Raw genomic sequence first — 14,725 nt, forward strand, 5'->3', positions numbered from 1 at the left:
GTCCGTTACTACATCAAAAGCACGGCCATAAAGGTATGGGCGGAACTTGACAAGCGCCCAAACGATCGCCAAGCATTCCTTCTCGGTGACGCTGTAGTTTGATTCAGCCTTGGTAAGAGTTCTGCTGGCGTAGGCGACGACATACTCGGCGAATCCAGGCTTGCGTTGCGCGAGAACCGCACCGAGGCCGACACCACTGCCGTCGGTGTGGACCTCAGTTGCTGCCGTAGGATCGTAGTGACGCAGTATTGGTGGCGAAGTGAGGAGACGACGAAGGGTACAGAAGGCTTGGTCACACTCAGAAGACCATGACGAAATATCAGTGGTGTTGCCGATAAGTTTGGTCAAAGGCGCAATGATAGAGGCGAAGTTGCGCACGAACCAGCGAAAGTAGGAGCATAACCCCACGAAGCTCCGTAACTGCTTCATAGTCGTTGGTTTGGGGAAGTCGGCGACAGCACGTAACTTAGCCGGGTCTGGAAGTATACCGTCCTTTGATACGACGTGCCCGAGAATCGTAAGTTGCCGAGCAGCGAAGTGACACTTCTTGAGGTTGAGTTGGAGCTGAGCATTCTTCAGGCACGTGAGGACGTGTTTGAGGCGCTCGAGATGTGTTCCAAAGTCTGGCGCAAAGACGACATGGAAGCCAAGATGGAAGAACAGCAGCAACAACAACACGAGCACGGTCGCTTTCATCATCTTCGTCGTCTATGATGCTCTTTCGTTGCCAATGTCGTGTAACAATATCGTCGAGATAGCAGAGACAGATTTGCCATTTCAAACCCCGAAGAACCGAGTCCATCATGCGCTCGAAGGTGGCAGGCACATTGCAGAGGCCGAAGGGCATGACAATAAACTCATACAGACCGTCCGGTGTCACGAAGGCTGTTTTTGGTCGATCGGCATCTGCAAGGGGGACCTGCCAGTACCCTGAGCACAAATCTAATGATGAAAAAAACTCAGCACCTTGTAAAGTATCAAGGGCATCGTCAATCCTGGGTAAAAGATACATGTCTTTTCGAGTGATCTTATTTAGACGTCAGTAATCCACGCAGAAGCGAACGGAACCAACCTTTTTTTTAACGAGCACTACAGGTGAGGCCCATGGACTTTGTGAAGGTTGAATGACACCGCCTTGCAGCATATCGTTAACCTGTTCGGTAATAACTTGGCGTTCCGCCGCAGAAACACGATATGGTCGCTGTCGTAGTGGTGCATGGGAGCCGGTATCGATGTAATGTAGAGTGGTAGAAGTGCGGCCAAGTGAAGGTTGAACAACATCGAAAGATTCGCGGTACTGGTACAGCAGTTGGAGGAGTTCAGATCGTTCAGATGGTGACAGTCCATCTGCGATTGCCAAATCGAACACTTTCGAAGCCTGTAGATCAGAGTGGTTAAGAGCACTGACGGCAGCGAGGTCACTTTGGGATGATTCTTGCGGCACGGTAAAAATTTGTCCGTTATCAATGGGCTGTACGCATCCAAGAGACTCGCCTTTAAACAGTTTGATGGTATGCGAAAAGGGATTGGTAAGGCAGAGAGCACTGGCTCCATTTGAAATTGAGAGGGCTGAATAAGAAAGCAGAAGTGGTTTCCGACTTAGAAAGAAGCTTGATGGCTCAAAAAATGCTACTTCATCACGCATGCAGTCGGAGACCACAGGGAGCAAAACAGCTGTTGTCGGTGGAATGTCAGTGTCCTCTTTGACAACTAGCTTGTGTACGGCTTGATTAGTGTGGTCGTAGGGCTGGTCGAACAATGGAAGCAGTTCAAGTTCAGAACGAGCACAATCTATAACGACACGATTACGCGATAGGAAATCCCAGCCAAGTATGATGTCACGGGAGCACGAGGAAAGGACGATAAACTCAACAATGTAGTGGTCCTCCGCAATTGCGAGTCAGGCAGTGCAGGCGGCTATAGGTCGAACAGGTTCTCCGTTTGCTGCACGTAAGGACATCATATCAAGCGGCGTGGTCACCTTTCGGAGCTTGCGGCAAAGTTTGGCGTCTATAACAGACACAGCGGCACCGGTATCCATAAGAGCGTATGCATGGGCGCCATCTACAAAAACTTCGACGATATTTGACGGCAAGGTGCGAGGACTTGAACATTTCGATAGCGTAGTTCTTGCCCCTTGAACTGCGACGGCTAGTTTCCCTCATTTTGAGGGGCTGGTCGTGGATGCATGGGTGACAAGGAGCGTCGATCGGGTGAAGGCGAGCGTCGAGACGAAGTTGCCGGATAGTCACGGGAAGACGTGTTTGATTGACGATCCGAACTTTCATAACCAAAAGGGGGTCAGTTCATGTAGTTGCTTCGTGGTCGGACGACTGTGTAGGCGGGCACGCGACGACGGCAGTATCGGGAGATATGGCCAGGGCCGCCGCACGCAAAACAGATCGGCCGGTTATCGCGCGTTCGCCAGGCATTTGCAGCGAGAGGCGCCGCTCACGCGGCATACGACTGAGTCGAGGCTGTGCACATAGTAGCGAGGAGAGGAGCCCATGCGACGGAAGACTGAGTAGGAGCGGTGACATGCGGCAGTCCATTGAACGGCGAGGGCTGGTGTGGCTGCTGCCTCTTTACTACATCAGCATAAGTAAGAGGCGCGGCGACAACTTGCTGCGGAAAGGGCACTGGCATAGCCTCGGCAATCTGGTCCTGAAGGGCATGTCGGAGCATGGGAGCTAACGGTGTCGGTGGTTGCTCTTTCTGCTGCTGCAGGAGCTCTTGGCGCTGACAAAACGGCAGGAGGGAAAGCTGAAGTGCGACCTCCTCACGTACAAAGTCTTTCATTTGTGCTAGAAGGCGGGACGGTCAGGTACGACGTCCAGTGCAGCGAGTGGTTGGTTAGGCTGAGATGGACGACGGGTCAGAGCTCGTTGCCGTCGCAATTCGTCGTAGTTCTGGCACAGAGTTACCACTTCAGACACAGTGCCAGGAGACTTCGCAAGAAACATTTGAAATACGTCGTCATCAACACCTTTCATAATGTGCTGGATCTTGGCACTTTCGCTCATTGCGGCATCGACGCGCCTGCAGAGATTGAGTATATCTTCGATATAAGCGGTAAACGTTTCGCCAGGTTCTTGTGCCCGTGAGCGCAGGCGTTGTTCGGCGCGCAACTTCCGCACGGCAGGGCGACCGAAAACCAAGGATATTGCCTGCTTGAAAGTGGCCCAGTTTTCGAACTCGAATTCGTGGTTTGTGTACCACAGTTTTGCCACATTAGCCAAGTAAAAGTTGACGGTGCTCAACTTAGCAGCGTGATCCCACCTGTTTGGTCCACTGAATTTTTCGTAGGACGACAGCCAGTCCTCGACATCCTGGTTTTCGGCGCCCAAAAAGATGAGGGGGTCTTGATTACAAATAAGCAGCGCACGACGTTTTACACAAAGAGAGACGATAGGGACACCGCTGCACTCTCAACTAGTTTATTTCGTAAACGACCTTGGTTATTATACAACAAGACGGTGTACCACGTGCTACAATGACAACGTATTTTCTAAAAAGCCAACTTCGCAATCGCTCAAAGTAATCGATGCTTGGCTTATACAGTAATCTTTTCTTTTTGCGATGTGGAAGGCCTCGATCACTTCCCTTGTCATCTTATCTCTGTGGCTGGAAAGAATTTTAGTCTCAGAGAACAGCGGGGAACAGCCACATTCTAAGCAATGCCGTCTTAAGTGCGAGTAAGCATTATTAGCTAATGCTCTCTTGTGCTCCGTTAACCTTGTATTTATGCACCGGCCTGTTTGACCGATGTACATTTTCCCACATGACATGAGCAAACAGTAAACCACCGCGGTTCTGCACTCAACAAACAAAACACTGTGCTTAACAGAGCACCGACACCTATCCTTTTTTGTCAATCGCTTCCTATCTAGCCTAGCGCATATCTTACCTAGTTTGTTAGGTGCAGAAAAAACAACTTGTAAGCCATACCGGCTGCCTACATTCTTTAGATTATGTGATATACTGTGCGCATAGGGTATGGAGACACATTTCTTTTTCCTTTCTTCATAATTCCTCTCAATTTGAGGCTGCTCCGAAGATATATTCTTGCGCACACGATGAACCAACTTCTGTGCGGTTCTGCGCAGAACATGCTCTTCGTAACCCGCACTAGCCAATCTATCTACTTGTCTGATGAAGCTATCATTAACTTTGTGGGGACAAGATTTGGCCAAGGCAGCGCGGAGACAAGAGAATGCTATGCCATTCTTAACTGTCTTTGAATGCCCGGAAGAATAGCTAAGCAGGGGCTTCTCAGATCGTGGGCTATATAACCAGCAAACATGGTCTGGCTCACGTGATAACAACAAGTCCAAAAACTGAAGCTGACTTTCCCGTGGCACTTCCCACGTAAACTCGAGGCCCTCGCTGCAGTCCCTGAAAACATTTAAGATATCTACTATAGATATCTACTTCCACATCGCAAAAAGAAAAGATTACTGTATAAGCCAAGCATCGATTACTTTGAGCGATTGCGAAGTTGGCTTTTTAGAAAATACGTTGTCATTGTAGCACGTGGTACACCGTCTTGTTGTATAATAACCAAGGTCGTTTACGAAATAAACTAGTTGAGAGTGCAGCGGTGTCCCTATCGTCTCTCTTTGTGTAAAACGTCGTGCGCTGCTTATTTGTAATCATGAACAATCACCAACTCGCCCAACTTTCGGTGTTAATGAGGGGGTCTCACTGGTGAATCGGGCCGGGGCAAGTAGCGGCCGCGAGAGGTGCTGTCTGTTCGGCAGCGTCAACTTGCATGGTCGACGGCAGGGTGCGGGATCGGAGTTCCAGGGTGTAGGTGATGTAGTTACCCAGCACGATCCACCAAATGTAAAGGGGGTTTATTGAAGGACTGAGCAAGTGGGTGGTAGCTCGAAAGGAACGCAGGCGGACCCAGATGACGGTGCTTGATCGCTGATCTCGTGCCTTTCTCTTGTGTTGATGATAGCTGACCTGATGGTATCAACGTCTTTCTTATTCACTACATTATTATTATTATTATTATTATTATAATTATTATTATTAATATTATTATTATTATAAAAAGACCCTCTTTATATATATGCACACATGTGCGCAGTTACAGTTCCGCAGGACATGGGCGAAGAATTTCGCGCTTAACACGTCATGAAACCAAAGCATCAAAAAATTGCGCTTCAGATTTAGGCAGAGTGACTGACGTGTCACTGATACACATATCTCGCTTCACATTGTTAAATTACGCCTCCAAATATTCAGGTGGAGAAGTTTTTTCTTATTCCAAATATGCGAATGTTTGTAAGGTGCGGCTCACAGACGGAGAATTCGCAGTATGTGGGTAAATGGGCAGTCATCTTATCTTTAATTAAAATCTCATGCTCTCTATAGCCCTGTGATTAACGCAGCTCCTGTGCTGGCCGATATAAACTTTGCCGCATGTAAGTAGAATTTCGTAAAGCACGCACATCGCACAAGATACAAACGCCCTTGCATGCTTTCTTTAGAACAACGGGTCAGGTTTTGCAGCGCTGCAATGCGTGGACAGAGGTCGGTAAGTTTCGGTGGAGCTGAAAAAAAAAATTTGTACTTTGTTTGCGCGATACAATGTAAACGCCCTTTTTTTTAGGTTGTGAAAAAGTTTGTGCGTATATGGCACAATTTGTGGTCTTTCATCTACCGGCGGCTTTGTTTTCGGCTTGCCCTTCAGCTTCTGAACTTCTGAACACATTGATAGTATTTGAAACACATTGATAGTAAACACATTGATAATTTTTACCCCCTAGAGTTCCTTAACGTGCACCCAAATCTGAGCACACGGGCCTACAGCATTTTCGCCTATGTCAAAAACGCAGCCACCACAGCCGGGATTCGATTGTTTAAAATACAAGTACGGTACGTAGATGTAGACAAGATAGACTGGTACAAGCGCTTGTCCGCATCTACGTACCGTGCTCTTATACCAAACAATCATGAATGCCCAACTCGCCCAATCAACGATTTTGACAAATTGGATCCTGCAACCTGGGAAACAGCAGCCTTAGCCACTAGACCACCGCAGTTGGTCATATACTGAAAAGGCCTTTTCATTTTACCTTTCACAATGTTGCCCAACGAAACACTCTTTCACTGGAAGTCTTCTTTGACTTTTTTACATTGTATCGCGCAAACGTTTACACTATATATATGTACAACTAACTCGCCTCTACCCTGGCTCTTCTCGTATTGCTCGTTTACAGGCTTTCATATCACACGACAGATCAAAAACGCGCTACGACTTTCACCACCGTCCTGCGACTTATCACCCCTGTGATTTAACGTGGCTATCGGCTTCGGTGCGGAAGCGCGGTCTATGCCACAAGTTCTCGCCCACATACGATGGACCGTTCTTTCTTCTCAACCAACCAAACAAGGTCACGTACAAGAGACACTAAAACCCAAGCTGTGTTGGTCACTTGAACTTGTTCACCCCGTGACTTCACCCAAGTCTCCCGGCGAGCTTCATCTGCGAGGAGAGAAATGTGACACGTATGCGCAAGAAAAACGGCGGCCAGTGAACGTGCTGGCTGTCCTCAAGATGACGGCGCCGTGAAATACAACCTGTTGGCTGCTCCTACGCTCACCTTCGTGACGGCCCCTTCAACCGTTCACGTCTTCTCTACGCGTAAAAATACGATGCATTCAGCCGACTCCTTCTACTACATGGTATTAATATAAAAGCAGTTTCAACAAATGCTGTGGCTATGTAGTGAACACCTGCTTGCCATGCAAACAAATTAGGTCCGATCCTCACACGGTCCCACAAGTTTTATTTTTTTTTTTGCACCTTTCTTTATTTTGCGGTCACAAAAAGACTATTTTTCGCTCACAACCAAGTACGCCCCCGCCGACATTTCAGCGAAACGAGCTATTTAGCATTGTCGCGCTGAATCCTTTTTTTCTAGGAGACTAATGAAAGTGGTTTCTTCGATCGTGACCGAAACTCTCAATCGGTCGAGGAGGTGTCGTTAGGAGTCCGAACGCACTTTATTTCTAAATTGCGTGATGAGCACGCGCCCATGACGTCGTTGTGAAAGCATCGAAATTACACATCACCGTTCGAATCCTGGAGTCATTTGTTAATGCATCTGTTTTTTATATCCAGTGAGCCGCAATAACGTCCCTCTAGTGCGTGCCCATGTGCGTGCGTCACACCGGAAGTTGGGTCACTCACCCCTCCGATAGCTGGGTACACAAATACCGTTCATGTCAGAACACTAAGTATTCAAAGCCTGGTTGTCGTAAGCGGCACGCCTCGGAGCTCAGGGCTAATAACGCGGCTGGGTTGGTTTGTGGAGCTACGTGTGCTATCTGCCTTTACGGCGAGTTACTTAAAACGTGACACCGTCAAAATTTCCCGCAATATCAACTCAACAACTAAACTATTCCTTATCACTTATACAAATGAAATCCACTTAGCTCAGACATACATACTCTTAAAGTCAATTTTTTAAGTAGTTGTATATCGCCACTTCACATGCAAGGATTTTGAAAAATACAATATAGTCTGCGTATTGTCTCAGTGACACGCATTCTGTGGAAGGCACCAACACGTCTCATTATCAGTGATAAAAAAATGGTCACTTTTTTTCCGAACAGTGCTGCATAAGTTCATTCTTTACCGGCTATGCATTTATCGACGATCTGCATCAATAAATGTACGCCACAGCCACTAATCATAACGGATGCCACACTGTTCTCTCCAGACGTTCATTTTCATTTGGTTGATCAAACGATTCGATTTGCAATATCCGCACCTCCGACAAGGCCCTTATTGAAGCGATACGCGAGACCCGCTGGCTCAACAAGCGTGCAAACGTATTCCCCATAAATCCTTGCCACCGTACACTGTCTCTCATCACAGCGATTATGTGGTGTATGTGGCACACCCTGCACTTCTCGTATTCCATATTCAAGCGTCAAGTGCACAGATATTCACCTAAAGTGCGTAGGTGTAATATTTTCTGTCAATAAAATAATTATTTCCAAGTAGTACATGTACATAGTAATTGTCAGTCATTTGACTTTCGTGCTTGTTGTTCTTTCGCTAATCACCTGAAACTATCGAACAATGAACTAGCTTATGCAAACACCCACACCTGGTTCCTGAAACGCACACCTTCTTCAATCTAAAACGAACACCGCTCTGTGAAGAAATCACCTCCACGTTTTACAGATGTAAATGTGCGGCTCGAACAGCTCGTGCTAAAAAAGGGGATCTTTGTTTGTTACCTCATAATTTACGCGCCCCAACAGGTCTTCTTCCTGAATTATTTTAATTTATGTGTAAACATTTCGACGGGAAAATGTCTGGCTGGATACACGATTTAGGAAGTTAAAATGGCTTGAGCCAAGCTTGTAGTGAGACCGACGTTTCGGGACCACCCCTTCATTAGGTGGTTACTGTGTTTGTCATGGCAGAATCTACCCGTCTTGTTTGACCACGGCTCCGGCTTTCCCTTTCCCTCACGCTTCGGAAGCCGTAAACGTCTACAGAGGGCACTGTCCCTAGTGAATGGCTAATCTTAGCGGGTGTGTCCTGAGTGAGCTGGGACTCGAGCAAAAGCCACCATCCCAAATTTCTGTCTCTAGCAGAAGTGCTATCAAAGTTCACCTAATGGTCGCGCTTCTCACAGTGCTCTGAAAGAGCACTGCGTGACACTTTCATCTTCCTGTCGTCGTTCTTATGTCGGCGTATTCTTTCTTGGAAACACTTGCTCTGGTCTACGAAGCTGGCTAGACACTCAGAACACGGCACCTTGGTGTCGCTGTATAGAAGGCCGATCATTTAACATTGGCGCACGACGTCAGGTTATGTGAGAATTTGTCTTTGCTGATTGATTGATTGATTTGTGGGGTTTAACGTCCCAAAACCACCATATGATTATGAGAGACGTCGTAGTGGAGGGCTCCGGAAATTTCGACCACCTGGGATTCTTTAACGTGCACCCAAATCTGAGCACACGAGCCTACAACATTTCCGCCTCCGTCGGAAATGCAGCCGCCACAGCCGGGATTTGAACCCGCGACCTGCGGGTCAGCAGCTGAGTACCTTATCCACTAGACCACCACGGCGGGGCATTTGTCTTTGCGGATTAGGAAGTGATATGCATCCTCGGCAATTTCAATAGGTGGCCACCTCTGTCCCCCTCTGACAAGCAAGGGTTGACAGTCTTGCGGAGCTTCAAGACAGCTTCGAGTCGTCTACGTCTGTGGAAGCAGGCAAACAGGTCCCGACGCAAACAGGTGCCAGCCGTGGAAGCAGGTACCTGGGGCTAGGGGCCTAGTCAGGCAATTTTAAATGTTGCCTTTTGCCATCGCCCCAGGGCAACCTCTTTTGATGCCAAACAAATAAACAATTCAATTCAATTCAACACTGCGGTTCAGGTGAGACTGGTGAAAGGTCTATAGCTGCACTGATCTGGTTTTTGTGTTCGCCATGAGACATCTCAATCAATGGCAACTGGGGCAGTCTAGCAAGGCGGCGAATTCGGCGAAAATCAGGCACTTGCAGAACCCTGTTGCTTCGTTGATTACCCCGCACCTCCAACAAAAACCTATTAAGGTTTAATAAAGGTTGACTGTTTATTTTCAGGATGAAAATCAAGTTAGGCAGTTAGAAGCGAAGATGAAGTCCTCAGGCCTGGCTACACAACCTTGTCTTCTTTTCCCACATGCCCGGCTCACTCCACAGCCAGGCGCATACCGTAGCAATACTATTAATGCAAGGTAGCGTCTCACAGATTGTTTTGGTAGTGTTATTGCCTGATTACTAATAGGTTTCAAACGCTAACCAACGTAACACTGCAGCATGCACAACTAATGCGCACGCACCAGCTTGTTATATCGGTATATACGTGTACCCGTACATAAAACTGTGAAAGCGTGTGTAAACATTACGGGACAAAAAGCATCCCACACTTCTGTCTGTGGTGTTCGTATAGGCCTGAGTGTCAATTGTCATTGGAGTGGATTACCTTTGAGTGCGGCTCTTAGCGTGTCCTTGGCAGCCTGCCACAGATGCTCGGGGTCCACTTCGAAAACACCAGCAGAGGGGCACTCGGTCTGCAACTGCACAGAATCAAACAACAAAAACAAAGCAGTCCTTACATTCACCATGGATGGTCAAGCTTCTCCAAGTAGTAAAAAGCACCAACTCCTCAAGGGTACTTCCTTTTTTAATACTAACTTATATGTCGTCTCCTCATGAGCACTTACCCTTTGCACTGGTTTATATCAACATCAACAAGCGTTTAAATAATGCTTCATACGTGCATAATATAGAGAAAGAAATGCGATAACGAAAATTTTGTAAGAATTGGCACATCACATGTACAATGGGAATCGGTGATATGCGAAGCACAAATGAGGAAGGTTGATATGTCACTTTAAAATAAGCACAACATTACGAGGCGGACGTAAATTATGCCGTACACGACTTCCATGTCATGATTAGCAGGTTTGGACGTGTCATTTACCTTCGTCACCTCTACCCTTCATGTGATACTAAGTTCAGTACATGTGGAGCTAGCGAAATGGCAGGGACAGAATTGTGAGCGTGGTATGTTCTCGTGTTCTTACATGACACGCGTGTCATGATTATCATGTTTGCACCAGTCATATACCGTCGTCATCCATTTACGTCACGTAACACTAAATTGGGTAATTGTGGAGCTAACGAAACGACCCCTAACGCCTCATGAAGGGCCCAATATACTCGTAATGCTGACGCGCGCGCACGCTGGCTGCAACAACGCTACGCTAGCAAAACGCGAGCACTCTAGATAGTCTGATGCCAGGCGCAGCAGGAACGACCAGCGCCCATCGGCGGGGCCCGGCGGCAACCAGCGCGAAATGCAACATGCTGCATTTCGCGCTGACGACGTCACCTGACGTGATCCAGACAGTACTGTGTCTGCCTCTCTTTGTGACGGAGAGAAGCCGCGCGGGCTCAAACGCGCATGCATCAAAGCAACGCAGTATAAGGCCAAACCTTGCAAGTATATGGCAGGCAGATTGGCGCCTGGCGTGGCATCGCCGGCATGACGTGTTGCAACAAACGCAGGCCCGCGCACACGCCGGGTCACGTCGAAGTGTATTGGTGCCTTGAGTGTTCCATGTAGTCATGTTCTTAAATGATACGCATCCCATCATTATCATGTTTGCACCAGTCACATACCTTCGTCATGCATTCACACGACATAATGCCGAATTTGACATATGTGAAGCTAGCCAAACGGCCGCGAGCACATCGTATGGCATGTAGTCACGTTGTCACATGACACGCCTGTCATGATTATTATGTTTGCACCAGTCACATACCTTCCTCATCCCTTCACGTGACGTAATGCCATATTTGGCATATGTGAAGCTAGCGAAACGGTCGTGAGCGCATCGTGACTGTGGCATGTAGTCATGTTGTTATATGACACACATGTCATGATTATCATGTTTGGACGTGTCGATTACTTATGTGTTCCCTTCGCATCACGTAATACCGAATTTGGTACATGTGAAGCTAGCGACACGCTCGCGGCCGTATCATGAACGCCGCATGTAGTCATGTTTTACATGACACGTAAATCATGATTTTCATGTTCGGGCCTACAACTTGTGTTCGCCACGCAGCCATGTCATACCATACCAGTGTTGTAACATGTCATGCGAACAAAACCACCACAAGAGCAGCAAGACCACGAAATGTAAATCATTACATTCATTGCATACTTGTCATGATTCTTCTGTTATGACTAGTCCCTTATGCTCATCGTACAGTCATGTTATGTCATACCAAGTTTGATATCGATACCATTATCGGCCAGGAGAGTTAAAAGTCGTAGGCGGCTAGACAGACAGACAGACAGACAGACAGACAGATAGATACGCTCAAGGTCGCCGAAGTTCACTAAGAATTGCTTTGCATTTAAAAATGCGGCAACTGAACGTTCCTCTACGAGAACGTCTCATAACAGCAATGTGTAGCGCAGTCATTTAAAAGCTTCGCGGGAGATCGTCATGTTGTCTCAGTTCCGACGTACAGTCTGCAACAGCCAGCCGAATCTGGCTAGTGCGACCCTGCTGGTTGTAAAGATGCGAAAGTGAAATTACAGCACTTAATCTGTACTGGTAGTTACCTCAGAATGCCGGGTTAGCTGCCCTTATTGAAAAGAATACCAATTAATACCAGAAAGCACTATATGTAAATGATTTGCCATGCATACTCAGATCGGCTGAGTTGCTAATGTATACTGACGACACAGCTTTATTAGTTAATGGCAACAACATAGCCAATCTAAAATATAGAGCTAATGAATAAGTAAAGAAATTTGTATGTGGTTTAAATTGAACAAATAACACTTATTGCAAGGAAAACTAAATACACCATTTTTAACTCCCGTTACCGAAATTTAAACTGCGAGTCATTTCGACTTTCAATGAAGAACTGCCAACTTAAGCATATACAAGAATTTAAATATCTCATTGTAGTGTTCAACAGATAATTACACTGCAAAAACAAATAAATTCTGTATGTACTAAGCTAACATCTGGCTTTAGTATGTTACTGGCTGCTAAATATTATTTTATTGGCAATATTTACCAACTTTTTTGTTTAGACTCATAGAGATGGACCTTTAAAACTTAGCTCAATCCTACGCGTATATTACAAAAGCGAGGACTTAGAATAATAGATTATGCGCTTATAATAAACTCAGCGCACCTTTGTTATAGAAGTTGCAAATTCTACCTTTTGATTGCATACGGCAACATAAAACCGCAGTCACCATCAGTAATGTCACAGCATAAGGGTGTACCTTTCGATGTATCTACCTTCTATTTCTCCACCCGCGTCACTAGATGCATGACATCGCGGAATTTTAATCTTCCAACTACTCATAACGTCTATGATAAACGCTTACTACAGTTCGTAGGAGCTAAAGTGAAGAGTAACATACCATTTCAGATTAACGAAACTAGGGCTTTTTCAAATGCACTTAAAAATATTTGTTACATGTATAAAAATAGTAATGACTATGTGCAAAACCTTACACACAGTTTAATGTTTTGTCTGTACTCATTTTTTGTTTGATTATGAACAAAGTGAAACAATATTAAAATCTTTACATTGCTGTGTAAAGTGAAACAATGTCATAATATTTCCATTCCTGTACTTGCTATCATGCATTTACGTCACCTTAAATCCTAATGAAATCTCTCGTGTATTCTTTTTTGTTTTCTATTAAAGCGTTTCTTTGATGTTCTGACTTTTATACAATTTGGTGTTATGCTTGTAAACCTTCTCCCGTTTGACCCCCTACTAGCCTATGGCTGTCGGCCTAATCAATGTTCTGAATTTACATGAACTGTGTTCGAAACAACCTCAACAAATTTTGAATCATGAATCTTGAAATCAAGAGGCGCAAGGTTGTCGACACCTGCATTTCAAATCAGACGATATATTTTACATTTCATAGGTTACAAAGCGACATCTTACAACAATCTGAAAACGTAAAACAAGAATTTTAATTCAGGAACTGGCACGTTAAAGGCACGGAACTGGCACGTTAAAGACAATCCCGGAGGAAGGACGAGCATAGCAGTGGCGAAGGCCTCCATTGGACGCGTGTAATTCTGCTCTCACGGAACCATCTAGAATAATTATCACGACTAGGTATTCGCTGTAAACTTCTACACCTTTGCAACACAACTAACTTTCGACTTCCGGGTGGTTTAGAGGCCCTCAAAGAGATTAAACAAAACCCCAATGTCAAAAAATTTTCTTTAATTCAAGAGCGAATGATGCATTGTACAGAGTGTACAAAGCAATAATCTAGAACAGGTTTTTCTTGAAAACTACAAAAAAAAATCACCGCCCAAGCACTCCATACAACAAATGGTTAACCAGTGAATTTAGTAGTGGTTTAATTCGACGTGTCACTGAAGCCTTTCACAATTTTTGGTTACACTTTTTCGTGCTTCTTAATGAGGTTAGACACACGTTTTGCTTGGGTTTACTACAGTGATTATGTCACATGCCGCACGGTGTGCCACGCATGATAACTGCCATAGGAATGTGTAATGAGCGATTAAATACGTTTTGCAATGCGTTAATCACAGTAGTTGTTCTTGAACCACAGGCGGTCACAGACGTCGCAGCCGAAGCCAAAGTGCCACCGAAGAAACTCTCGCCGGGCCGAACACACTCCCGCAATCATGACGCCGCAACGTAGTGCTGATGCAAGCATTTGACATCCTTAGCTATACTCAGCGGCGTTTGACATCACGAGCTAACCCACAACGCAACCAATGGCGCGCATGTGCTTGTACGACGCTACGAATGACGTAACTGATATAATACAGCCAATGCAGACCACTCATGACACCACTGCCCGACGGTCTTTCGTTTCTACTAGCCATATAGACCTTTCGCTGTTAAAAAAGAACTGCGCATCTTTACGAAGTCAATCGTAACGAGTGGGCAAAGCGCTTCGGTTCGTTCAGTGAGCCCCGACCAGTGCCCAATGGCTCATGTAAATGGGCCTCCACCTCCAGTAGACAACGCTTCGGGCATATGGCTGCCACATGCTGCACCTCCAACTTCGAGGTATGGCTTGTTGGTGTTGCCGCTTTGCCGGTTTTATAGTGTTGTCGCCAACTATATAGTCCTAGTTAAGAGCTTTTTATTTCGTTCTTGTTA

General features: G+C 46.0%; 1 protein-coding gene across 4 annotated transcripts in view; it reads right to left on the reverse strand.

Moving 5' to 3' along the window:
• LOC119178800 (glycerol kinase 5) overlaps window positions 1-14,725 on the reverse strand; it is a 409,569-nt gene that overhangs the window by 374,923 nt on the left and 19,921 nt on the right. For all 4 annotated transcript variants that reach the window (XM_075868891.1, XM_037430055.2, XM_075868972.1 and 1 more), the window contains exon 3: window positions 10,008-10,101. In XM_075868891.1, coding sequence (XP_075725006.1) covers window positions 10,008-10,101 — 94 coding nt within the window. The remainder of the gene's footprint in view (window positions 1-10,007; window positions 10,102-14,725) is intronic.

The sequence above is a fragment of the Rhipicephalus microplus genome, chromosome 1 (genome assembly GCF_043290135.1).
Source record: "Rhipicephalus microplus isolate Deutch F79 chromosome 1, USDA_Rmic, whole genome shotgun sequence".
NCBI classification, from domain to species: domain Eukaryota; kingdom Metazoa; phylum Arthropoda; class Arachnida; order Ixodida; family Ixodidae; genus Rhipicephalus; species Rhipicephalus microplus.